General features: G+C 38.9%; 1 protein-coding gene across 1 annotated transcript; it reads left to right on the top strand.

Moving 5' to 3' along the window:
- The first annotated feature begins 416 nt into the window (after nt 1-416).
- Nucleotides 417-11,116, top strand: PSMD3 (proteasome 26S subunit, non-ATPase 3). Its single transcript, XM_026717526.2, is given in 13 exon segments — nt 417-509; nt 512-613; nt 2,281-2,471; nt 2,949-3,086; nt 3,620-3,756; nt 3,869-4,059; nt 6,109-6,212; nt 6,311-6,425; nt 7,304-7,423; nt 7,727-7,830; nt 8,193-8,348; nt 9,641-9,691; nt 10,448-11,116. Coding segments are annotated over 13 exon segments (1,563 nt in total). The 5' UTR covers nt 417-433; the 3' UTR covers nt 10,526-11,116.
- Nucleotides 11,117-13,156: the final 2,040 nt, after the last annotated feature.

Here is a 13,156-nt window from a genome sequence, read left to right on the forward strand (position 1 = left end):
TGCAATAAATAAATATATAAAAATATTTAATAAATATTTACTTAATTAATAAATAAAAATCTCCAAGTTGCCAAGATTGAGAGGCGCTGTTAATAAGGAGATCTCGCAAGGGCAAAGATCTATTAATCCACTTATTTAAAGCGCTGTCGCTGCTGCCCTCCCTCACTTCAAATCTCAAGGCGAACACCTGGATGCTTCACCAAGAGAGCGGAAGGGGAGGAAAGAGTCCCCTCCTTTTTTTTTTTTTTTTTTTTAACAACGGATCTCCTTCCTCGAGGATGCTGGGAAGGCAAATCCATCCGCGTTCTTTCCTCGACCCGCCCGCCGGTGATTGGCTGGTCGAACTTGCTTCTGCTTTCCCGTCGTGCCCTGCGTCGCGCCCTGCGATTGTTGCTCTGTCACGGTCGCCCTTCGGTGCGTGGAAGACGGAGCCATGAAGCAGGAAGGCGGGTCGAGACGCCGCGCCGGATCTGAAAAGGCCAAGCTGCCTCCCGCCGAGCCCCCGCAACCGCCCCTCCGGCAGCCGATGTGGAGATGCCCGAGGAGGCGCCTCCGGCCGAACCTGCTTCGGCGGAGAAATCGCAGCGCGAGCTCGATGCCGTCACGCTCGAAGGTGGGAAGGGAGGGGGGGCAGAGTAGCATCGTACGCGATTGAAGTGGAGCTGCAACCGCCAGAGCAGTGGAAAGGGGCGGGGCCTGGAATGTCCTCTCCGCACCCCCTCCCCGTTCCCATTCCCATCGTGGTTGGGGGGGCAGGGCTGGGGGGGTCCTGCCGAAAATTGGTCGGGTTTTGTGGGTGCAATTGCGGTTTGGAAAGGGGTTATTAAGAGGGGTTGTTTCTTGAAAAAAAACAAAACAAAAAGTAAATTACAGAAGTCTTTAAACCTACAGAAGCTCTTGGAGAAGGGAATCCAATTTAGGGAGGGTGTGAAGTATTTATAGCATAAGCCATCATGGTTTGTTTAATACACTAATTGCTTGGGGTGACACGGGATGCATTACAGTGTTAGCCCCTGAATTACTTACTTGAGTTGAAAGCTGGTGACATTGAGTTTTTGGGGGGCTACCAGATCTGGCCTGTGAAAATCTTGAGAGGTTTACATTTGTGTAAACCTGCTAAAACGTTATGAGCCTCACACAGGAAGTACATAAAAAATGCAATCTAGTTAGAAGATGTCTTGCTGAAAATTTTGATTTCTCACAAGTTTTGTGTTGGCAAAGAAATGGTTTGAACTGTGTAATAGTACAGTATAATTTATTTTGTAATAAGGTTGTTGTGGTTGAAAAATACTGGTCTAAAATAACCTGGCAGAGACTAACTTGCATATATTTTCAACAACTTTTTTTATTTAAAGGGTGTGGTAGATGATGGAGTCTTTGACTGACCAGCTTAGTAACATGGTATATTTTAATGGAGATGACTGTCTTGCTGGAATAATAAAGCATAGTAGATTCAGCAAAGTGGAACCTTAAAAAATAGATATAGAATAAATCAAAATAAATAAAAAGTGATAAAAATGCAAGAAACACAAGCAATTATATATATTTTTAAATAGTAATGATTAAAATTTTGTAAAAGTGGAAAATACTTTAATGCCAAAATGCCAGAATATGGGTATTAAGTAAATCTCTCTGGAAAAAATTCTATAGCTGAGATCCAATCCCTAAAAATTTGTTTCATATCAGATTAATCTGCATAGTGCCAGCATTCAGTTTTCATCATTCACAAATAACTCATGGAGCTCCCACACTTCAAAATAATGTTGACTTTTGTCCATTTGTATTTTATTATTTTCATCTAGCATTGGAAGTAGTCTTCAAATTAGTGTATGTCGATACATTAACTGAAATGCCAGTGTAAAGCCTTAGAGCAGGCTGGGAAGTTCTGGCAGTCCACACATCTTAAAGTATGGAGTGCTAATATGAAATTCAGAAAGACTGGTTTAGAAGATACTGGAATCTGCATTATAACTCAGAAACCAGTATCCATGGTGGCTTAATTCACAGTTACTGCAGACATTTTTCTTTATTATAAATAGCTTTGATAGGTAGGAATTTGAGTAAGTTTGCTATTAGCTTAAAATAGCACCAGAATTATTGCTTAGAATTCAAAAAACACATGATAAAACAGTAGAACATTGTTATATTTTAGTGACTTTGCATAAGTTTTTGTTGTATGAATAATAAATTAGTCTAATCAGTGGTGGACATTTCCTACCATGCCACACTATAATGTTAAGTCATCTTTATTGAGCTTACTGTGTTTATTATCCATTGCAGACATCAAAGAACATGTGAAGCAACTTGAGAAAGCTGTATTAGGGAAGGAACCCCGTTATGTCCTGCGTGCCCTCAGAGCTTTGCCCTCCACTTCCCGTCGCCTCAACCCCAATGTGCTCCAAAAAGCCATCAGTGGCTTTTTCACATCTAACAGTGCTGTGCGGGACTTCCTCATCAGCTTCCTGGAGGAGGCAAGTTCAGAGGAAGTTAAGGTGGGAGATAGGCTAGGTGTTCCCATTGAATTTTAGGAGAATTGACATGTATTATCTCTGATTGTCAGGCCCAAAGAACCAAGAACAGCATGTGAAGTTACTTCTGAATAGTTCCTTTACTGTTGTTCACCAACAAATAAAATCTTGTCAGGCTTTAATAACTAATACTTTCTGAAATCCAAGGGAGGGTCCCGTCTTGTTCTCTTTCTTCCCATCAGATATTTCAACCTCCGCTGTCTCTGCTATTTGGAAAAGAGCAGCCCCTCCCTCCTGCTACTCCAGATTACATTCCACCACATGGAAACATTTAAGGATAATTTAAATGTTGAATTATGGAAGTGGGAAAGTTGATCTTAAGCCATAGGTGAATTGGCTTTTATGAGAAAGGCAGGAAATTGTCTATTTTTCTTCCTTTCTTTCCCACCTTTTCTCTCTCTCTTTTCTTATATTGTATAGCCTATGGACACAGAAGTGGACCTACAGTTCCGACCCCGCACAGGGAAGGCAGCTTCTACTCCTCTTTTGCCGGAAGTAGAAACATATCTCCAATTACTCCTGGTCATCTATTTGATGAACAGCAAACGCTACCAAGAGGTACTGGACCGTATGTGTTGTTTCCTAATTGAAAGCAAAGACTTGCCAGAGATCAGAGAGACTTAGAGAGGCTAAAGGTATATACAGAAGAGTGCACGACTATGAGTGAATGTATTTGTAAGGGAGAAATGTATCAATTACAGGGACATTGCATCTTTTGAAGGTTTTAATCCATAAAATTGGGTCAGATTTATAATCAAGTAACTAGTGATAATTTTGCAGAATTGCCTTTGATACTGGTCCCATCCCCTCTTCTTATTTGTTGGGTTTTACCACACTTCTTCATTCAACGTGCAAACTGTTTTTCCCCATAGCTGATTTGGGTGAATTTTGCTTGCATATGTGCAACAGGATCCTCATATCCAAATGAATACATTATTATTGATTTTTTACTAAAATAACATGAAAAGTTTAAAAATAATCTCAGGTGCTTTTTGCATACCTGATAGAAAGTGTAAAAGTTGTTCCATACATGCTATGTAAAACCTCCTTCGGAGCCTTACATGTTTTTCACGTTATTTTCTTTCCTTCAGGCCCAGAAAGTTTCAGATGATTTGATGCAAAAAATAAGTCCTCAGAATCGCCGTGCTCTTGATCTAGTGGTGGCCAAGTGTTACTATTACCATGCTCGTATCTATGAATTCTTGAATAAGTTGGATGTAGTCAGGAGGTAAAATTGGAAGCATCTGGATGTTACTATAACCCCACCCCACCCCCCACCCCCCAATTCTTCTGCACTTTCCTGGTGACATAACCTTTCTCCATTTCTTTTCCTTTTGAAGTTTCCTTCATGCTCGTTTAAGGACAGCAACACTCCGGCATGATGCAGATGGACAGGCTACTCTGCTAAATTTGCTGCTCAGAAACTATCTTCATTATGACCTTTATGATCAGGCAGAAAAGCTGGTCTCCAAATCTGTATTCCCCGAGCAGGCAAACAATAACGAATGGGCCAGGTACCTCTACTATACTGGTAAGAGGAAACAGCTGATCCTTTTTGGTATAAAATGCCATGCTCTGCTTGATTATAGTTAGCAGGGGTGTTTATTGCTTTTGACCATTTTCTGTACTCTGCTCCTTGAAGAGTAGAATGCCCTCCTTCATTGTCCATGCATGCTCTTATTTCTTTAACTATAAGAATTAGATTACAACTGCCCTACTTTCCTGCTATTAAACAGAGACATCCATATTACTTTTGGATTTATTTCAAGAAATATTGGGCTTAAAGGTGCCATAACTAGGAAGGGAACAGTGATTTTGGCATATTTATTTGCCAATTTCTTTGAATTTTGTAAAATTTAAGAATTTATATTTGCTCAGTAGTTTCTCTGGACTAATTATTGTAATGGTATCTTATAAATTAATTTATTTTAATTAAACACATTCAATTATAAGAAATCTTTTCCAAGTAGTTTTTGCCTTGAATTTAATAATAAAATAAAATAAAAAGCAACAAAGAAAAACTAAAAATTCTAATCTAAATATTTATGCTATGTAAGCACAGAGGCACTTGTCTATTCTTCTGGGAAAAAACAGTTCAGAAATTCATTTTTATTTCAGTGAACACATATGAGAGTTCCTGATCTTTATTAATTGCATAAATAGCATACACTGAAATAAAGTCTAACCCAATATGTCTTTGGGCTCGAAAAGACTGGTTTATCTGTAAAAGATAGTATCAAAATCAAACGAGTGTTAAACAAGAACTTGAAAAAAGGCACAGAAATGGGAAGCCTTCGATACTTTGTCAGGATATAAGGTGGTCTTAAGTCCTGGATTATGTGGTGCCGTTAGAGGCTTTTCTCTGATTTCTGAAAACATTTAGATCACAGTGGCTAGAAAACTGGTGGCCTGATTCCTTGTCATTTTGCAATAGAAAATACAGATAAATTGTATACATTTTAAAATAAAATATCAACCTGCCTACCATGATCTCAGCCACTAACACTTTAAAAGCAACTGCAGGTAGTCCTCGAGTTGCGGATGCAATGGAGCCTGCCAATTGCATTCATAACCTGAGGATTCATTGGAATGAATCACATAAAGCGAACGTGAAAATTCCCTGCTTTCACACATGCATTCGCTGATCGAATGCATGGGTTGTTAAGTGCACATGAGATATCTTCGGGTTGTAGAAGGCCATGGAGGGTGGAGGTAGTGACGGAACCGGCTACCTGCTTAAGGTCACCCATGGGCTGCCCCCAACCCACTGAGATACCTCATGTTCCCCACAGTCGCTTCCCCCACCATCCTGCCACATTGGATCTCCACAGTTACTGGGCCTGTGGAGACTCACCTTGCGAAGATCTAGTGAGCTGTCTCCTCTCCAGCCTCTGTGCCACCGTTTCTTTGCCTTCTCCCAGCAGTCCAAAGCAGAGCGATGAGAGCAGAAGGAGAGTGGGACCAGTGTGGCCTGCTCAGCTTCTCTGATTCACTGAAGTTACCTGCCACTTCAGAAGCGGCAGGTTTCTCCTCAAAGGCTTGCAGTCTCTGCATGGAAAAGCATTTGCACACTGACTGAAGGCTTTGGGACAGAGAAATTGCATTACTTCAAGCCTCCAGTCCGCATGCAAATACTTTTCCTGCAAAGACTGGAAGCTTCTGGGTGTCATGATATCACACGACTTTGGGCACCCATTCTCTGCAAAAGTGGATGATCAGGCTTCCAGTCTTGGCGTGGAAAAATGCAAGCCAATGAGACACTTTGAGGCAGCACAATTTCGCCATGATCTTGTGAAAATTCAGAGGTGCAGTTATTGACATGTATAATAATTAATAGTGCCTGCTCACTTGCACCAAGCTATATTGGGAATAGATAATAGCAGGATTTCTTGTGTTAAAATGTTCCCTATAATTATTACAGCAAAGCCATTGAATATTTTTCCTTGAGGAAATATTCTTGATTTCGATTTCTAGCTTAGTGATACAATACAAATTCACATCACACTAAAAATCTAAAATCTCAAGGTAGCCTTATTGTGAACATTTGCGCTTTCTTAGCACTAGTTTTTTTCCTTTCCAGGCCGTATCAAAGCCATCCAGTTGGAATACTCTGAAGCTCGGAGAACTATGACAAATGCATTGCGGAAAGCACCCCAGCATACAGCTGTTGGCTTCAAACAGACCGTGAGAGCTTATTTCTCCATAGGTGCTGTGGTCTGGGGATGCATGCATTCTGTGGCTACTAACTGAACAACTGCTGTGTTATTGTATCCCTGATTTAGGTTCATAAGTTGCTGATTGTGGTGGAATTGCTACTAGGGGAGATTCCAGATAGACTGCAGTTTCGACAGCCATCTCTGAAAAGATCTCTCATGCCCTACTTCCTTTTGACACAGGGTAAATATTATCATTGAGGATCTTATCTAACAGTCCTTTGAAAAGATGTTAGAGCTCTTGGCTTTTAAGTTGAGTACATTAAAAAAAATCGGAGTGCAAGCAGAAAAATATAAAACTCTTGAGTCCCTTCTGGAAGAGTTCACAGCAACTGTAGGTAAACTTGCTTAGATGCCTTAGGAACCACAGAAATTCATGCTAAATGGCCAGTAGCCATAATTAGTATTAGTAGTACATTTGCATAGACTAATGTATTGATAGTACCAATTTCTGCAGTTTAAGATTATTTATTTCTCATTGTTATTGGCAATGGGAAACCAGCAGAACTGCATTAGAGTCCAAAAGAGAGGAAGTCTTGTTCCAACTGCTGTAAGCGATTCTACACACATATGGAAAAATGGCGAAGTACATGAGGTGTTGATTGTATATATGCTGCCCTTTACTCTGATAGTGGCTAAAAGTTACCCAGGCATGCCAAAGAACCTGCAATTTTAAAACAATGTCAATTATATTTGCTAGAATCAAATGTGATTCCCTTAAAGTTTCTCATAGTTGTAACTATTCATTACATTACTTACATGCAGTGTGTAAACTTGAGATAAATGGTCAGGTATTAAATCACAAACTCTAAAGGAACCTCAAGAACAAATGTACACACTAGACTTGATGTTCAATAAATATTCTGTTTTGTGAACTTGCTTTCAATGTATAGCAAAGCTTCAACATATGTTTACGTTAAATCCAAAGCGTCATCAAGCAAAGGCATATATTATAGTATTGAAATCAGAATATTGAGGCTTCAGTACTCATTCGGGTGCCTAAATCCTTCACATATTTCATACAGCTCTTCAGCTTAATCCTCTCTTGTATCCTTTTGGCAGCTGTTCGAACAGGAAATCTGGCCAAGTTCAACCAGGTTCTCGATCAGTTTGGTGATAAGTTCCAAACAGATGGAACGTACACCCTCATCATCCGACTAAGACACAATGTGATTAAAACAGGTAAGAGACCATTAATTCCTTGTCATTTTTTTCTGGTGGTAACATGGACTTTAAAATTCTATCTAGGAAATTTGTCTGTTTATGTAGTTGTTAGTGACATGATCTCATTTTTCTTTCTCTCTGAAGAGGACCCCAAGACTGAACTAATTCCTGCTTTTATGAATGCTCCCTTTGAGTAGAAATGAAAATCAGTTACTTGTGTTCGCTCTTTTTTTACGCTTGTGCTCATATACATATGCATGCATGCATGCAAAAAGATCCAAATATATATAGGCATTGTATTTTTTTAACCTCTTAATGCAGGTGTTCGCATGATCAGCCTTTCGTATTCACGCATCTCCTTAGCTGATATAGCTCAGAAGTTGCAATTGGATAGCCCAGAGGATGCTGAATTCATTGTTGCCAAGGTGAGGGACTGTTCAGTTTACAATCCTCTTCCAGATATCTTGAGCAATTGGGTTGTACTTGAAAACCACTAGGTTGTCAATCTTTGTGGTAAGGGAAAGTGACTTTGGGTCTTGGATATTTGGAAAATTTCAAAACATAGCGTTCAAAATCCACTGTTGATGTTTTTAGTTTTTAAAGCCTAACATCACATTGTTTTTGGCATTTAATACCATAGAATTGGACAATATTCCTTTCTTTCCATTAGCAGACTACATAAACCTTATTTTCCCAAACAAGCAAAAAGATTTATCTGATATTCATTTGCCTTGCTCATCTGTCATTGGAGGGCCACCTAACCTTTGATTGTGCCTTTGATTTCCAGGCTATTCGGGATGGTGTGATTGAAGCCAGCATTAACCATGAGAAAGGATATGTCCAGTCAAAAGAGATGACTGACATTTATTCCACCCGGGAGCCTCAACTTGCCTTCCACCAACGTATTTCCTTCTGTCTCGACATTCACAATATGTCTGTTAAGGTAAGGCAAGGATGGTCAATGTTTAAGGACACACTTCAGCCTCCTTGTCATCCAATGATGTGACCTCACCTAAAGGAGAAGCATGCATTTTTCTCATGCACTTTGGGGATGGGGTTTTGGAGCATCAGGTATGGCGGTCTCTCAGAAGCAGACTGCCCCCACACCTCAAAGAAATAAAAAAACACAAAGCTTAGAATCTGGTCATCTTGCTGCAATACAGTTTAGGGTGTCAAGGAACTGCCTTCAAGCTGTATGAGGCAAAAGATGAAATGTGCATCAAAATTCCACAAGGGGGCTTCTGAGTGTGTAATAATGTCTGAACAAGGTTGAAAAGAACAGAGCTTTGATTCTTCAGTTAATATCATCAGTAGTTTCTCAAACATCAATGCTTAAAGTTCTTTAAGATCTCCAAAGGCTTATGTAAGTATTAAGGGATTTTTTTTTTTCCACTTGTGGGGAAGGCAGGGAACTTTACAATTCTGGACAGAAATTATGGCAGACAATACTGTAATTTTTGCAGTATAAGACATACTTTTTTCCCTCCAAAAAGTGGGTGGAAATGTCTGTGCCTCTTCTAGAGCGAATATTGGAGAGCGGGAGGAGAAACACCAACACCACTGCTTGCCATCACCAGGGAATGCTGGAGCCTTTGCTGCTGAGCAACTGATTGGTGTTTGGATTGACCTCCCAAATACTGCTGATCAGCTGTTCTAGGCGGCAGGGACCGCTGCCCATCACCACCGCTAGATGGAGATGGTGGCAAATGGTGATCAGCGGCAGTGGTAGGTGGAAATCCCCGCCGCCTAGAACAGCTGATTGGTGGTATTCCAGGAGGTCGATCCACCCCCCCAGTCAGCTGCTCAACAGCGAAGGCTCCCACGTTCTCTGGTGGTGGTGGCTCAGCTCAGTTGACCGATGGTGGGCGTAACAGAGTGGAACCCTGACAAGCCACTTGCTGAAATTGACCGGGCTGTTTGCTGCATGGACGCTAGCCAGATGAATACCGGATGGATGCTGGGAGGCAGAGGCAGATTTTTTTTTCTTGTTTTCCTCCCCAAAAGCTAATTGTGTCTTAGTTCCAGAATGTCTTATAGTGCAAAACAACAACGGTATATAGAATTTGACCTCCAGTTTCAAGTGGAAGAGCTAGAACATCTCCCCTTTGAATTGTTCTTTTGTGCCTTTGTTTCTGCTATTGAAAAGGAGTATGTGAAATATCCCTGTGAGTTTGTTTTTTTTAATTTACCTTTAACTTATTGGTGTTTGTTCTTTTCATTTTCTCCCATTGCTAGGCTATGAGATTCCCCCCAAAATCTTATAACAAGGATTTGGAGTCTGCAGAGGTAAAGTTTCCTGTTAATCACACAGAAAGTTTCTTAGTTGGGGCATTGTTTTGCATAAGATTAGGACTGGCAGTCTTAATGAACTGGATCTTGTGTAATGGCGTTAGATTGTTGGACATTAAATTGCTGAAATTGTGTAAGATTTAAATACAGAATGGTTTGTTAATCTTAAACTTGAGTTGTGAGATTAAAACCTTTTTAAAAAAATAATGTTTAATTTTGATAATATCTAGAGCAGTGTTTCTCATCCTTGATCATTTCAATGTGTGGACTTCAATTCCCAGAATTTCCCAGCCTCCATGGCTGGCTGGAGAATTTTGGGAGTTGAAGACCACACAGGTATCTCTAATACCATATTCTCTTGTCTATTCCTTTGCAAAATAACAAAATGGTTGATGAAGCAAAGTAGCTTAATTTACAGCACTAGACTAAGCATGACACATTTAAGTCCTTCAGTTTACCAGCCTCCCTCCTACTCTTCTCAGAAAAGTGAATATGCATATTAGGAATGTAATGAGTCCCAAATATACATATATCAGCCAATTCAGATCAAACATCTCAGGAATATTTAAAATGCAATTCTCTTTCTGCAGTATGTCAATCAAATGAGCAACTTTACAATGTGTGAAATAATAGGATCTTTTAATGGACCAAGTTTTAAAAGTGACATAGCATAAGTATAATTTGCATCGGAACTCAGTATCGCTGTGTAGCAAATAAATGACACTAAATCATACCGTGACTTTTGTTTTGCAGGAGCGCCGGGAGCGTGAGCAGCAGGATCTAGAATTTGCCAAGGAAATGGCAGAGGATGATGATGACGGTTTTCCTTGATGCTCTGTAGGGGATGGCATATTTGTTTGCAACAGTTTCTGTTTTGTTTTGTTTTCTAATGCAAAACTTTATCTATTGTCTGAAAACCAGAACTTGCCTTCTTTCTATATTCTGCATGTGGGGGCGGTACAAAAAAAAAATCCTAGCTGCTGCAGGAAGAAGACACAGGACCCCAGATTTAAAGAGTTAGTCCTTGCTTCTGAGCTGAAGATCACTGTAGTTTTCAGTCATAAATGTTCCTTATAATGGGCCAGACTAGCCCAGTGTTGTCTTTACTGGAGTTCTACTCCACCTGGCAAAGTAATTTCAGTGACTGATCTTTGTCAAGTTTTGTTTAGGACTTTTAAATAAAAGTTTGAGGAAAATAAAACGCTTCTTAAATGGAATTCACGTTTACTCAGATCTAACAGTGGAATCACTGGAAATGTAGGAATTCAAACTCTATTTTTTTCTCTGATTGATATTGGTATGCCTAAAAATATCATCCTATTTGATAAGAAATTGTAAATGTTACAGGGAGTGGAATACAGTCTTAGCACTAATTAGTGAAAGCAAACATGGTATTTAAAATAAAAATAAATATAGAAATTAGATATTTTTTCTTGCATTTATTAAAAGATATTTTACTCAGGGACAAATTTCTTGCAGGAGAAATCTGATTGGCAGATAACCCATTCAGTGAAATACTTTGATAAGCATGTGGATAAGCATTATTACTCAATAATAATCAAGAAATATATCAAAATAATTGTAAGAAATCAAAAGAAATCTAACCATTGCATCACCATGGCTTGTAAAAATATTACAAGATATTTTACTCAAGGACCAATTAATCTCTTGCAGGAGGAATCTGATTGGCAGAAAACCCATTTAGTGAAATACATTGATAAGAATCAAGAAATATATAAAAATAATTATGGCAAGAAATCAAAAGATAATTTGAAAGGTGAAGACATTTATAGCGGTCTTGGGTAGGATTAGCTGCAATTATAAAAATTCATTTGTTCATTCATTCAAAATAATTAAATAAATAAATGACTGTTTTAAATTGCACCAATTCCAATATCAAAGAAAATATTACAAGGACAGCAAAAAATTGTCAATCCATATATCTGGAGGGTGGGGGGGGGAGACCTAGAGTTAAACTTTAAAAAAATACGAAGTTCAAAACACAGTGGTCTTGCTCTTCCAAATTTTAAATTTTATCATAAAGATAGTTATCTCATGATTAACACAGTGGGGGGGAAATAATCAAAAGATAGAACAACAGTATGGGAAGGTTTGATCTAGCCAATGGATTCAATAGATATTTATTGCATACACTTATGGAAGAGAACAAAGTGATAAAAGCATGAGAATTTCCAAAAGAAATAAGTCCATCATTAGCTTCTCATGTTTTCCCTGTTGGAGTTAATATAGTAAGGGAAATACAATTACACATGCAGATATGGTTTATTCAAACTTTATGAGTAGATTAAATTCTTGTTGTGGTGAAGTCATGTCTGACCCATTGCGACTCACGGACAATGTTCCTCCAGGCCTTTCTATCTACATCCCCAGGAGTCCATTTAACCTCACGCCAACTGCTTCAGTGACTCCATCCAGCCACCTCATTCTCTACTGCCCCCTTTTTTTGCCAGATTAAATGCTTACACAGCAAGAATTACTCAATGAAGATTGGAATATATCATGATAGATCTACTCCAGAAATTGCTGAAAGGATAAAATCTGATTTTAAGAATGAGAAAAGGGGATTAAAAAAGGCAGTAATTGAAATGCTTATTCAAAATCAACAGCTTCTGTTACAGCATATATAAATTCCTACTTGGATATGACAATAAATAAAAAGATTAAATGGATGTAAAATTGAAAGAAACCGCACAACAGTGGGGGAAACTACATGGAACCTGTAAAATTCATTCCAATTTACAATCTGAAAGAAAATTTATAATGTTTTGCAAATGGTATGCAACTTAATTTCCAAGGTAAATCATTCAGTAACAAATAGTGTAAATGATGTGAAGGAGCATTTTACCATATTGTCAGATATAGGTATTCCTCAATGACCAATGGCTTGGCAACTCCTGAGGAGTTTCAGAGTCCAGAGTTCCGATGGCTGCACACGTGCACTCCAGTAGTAATCACATTTTGGACATTTAGCAAGAGACATGCACAAAAGCCCATTTGTTCTGTGGTCACATGACTAATTTTTTGCTTCATCTCACTGAAGAAAATATATTTGTATACCAACCATTGTGTTCACTTAGCTTTAATGACTGCTTTAAGAAAGGTTTTTAAAGTCACATGGCAATCTGCTTAATAACTGCATGACTTAACTGCTGCAATTCAAGGCTCAATTATGGTCATTAGTCAAGGAATATAGATATATATATAGATATGTATGTATGGTATTCAGTTTTGTTTGGGTATTTTCCCACGTCATTATAGTTGTGCTTTTAAAGTTGTAGCAACGTTTCGGCAGAATCTCATCTGCCATCATCAAGAAGCCTGATGATGGCAGATAAGATTCTGCCGAAACATTGCTACAACTTTAAAAGCACAACTACAATAACATGGGAAAATACCCAAACATTTCGGCAGAATCTCATCTGACATCATCAGGCTTCTCTC

The sequence above is a fragment of the Pseudonaja textilis genome, chromosome Z, assembly GCF_049901715.1.
Source record: "Pseudonaja textilis isolate UNSWEBS1 chromosome Z, rPseTex1.2, whole genome shotgun sequence".
Taxonomy (NCBI): domain Eukaryota; kingdom Metazoa; phylum Chordata; class Lepidosauria; order Squamata; family Elapidae; genus Pseudonaja; species Pseudonaja textilis.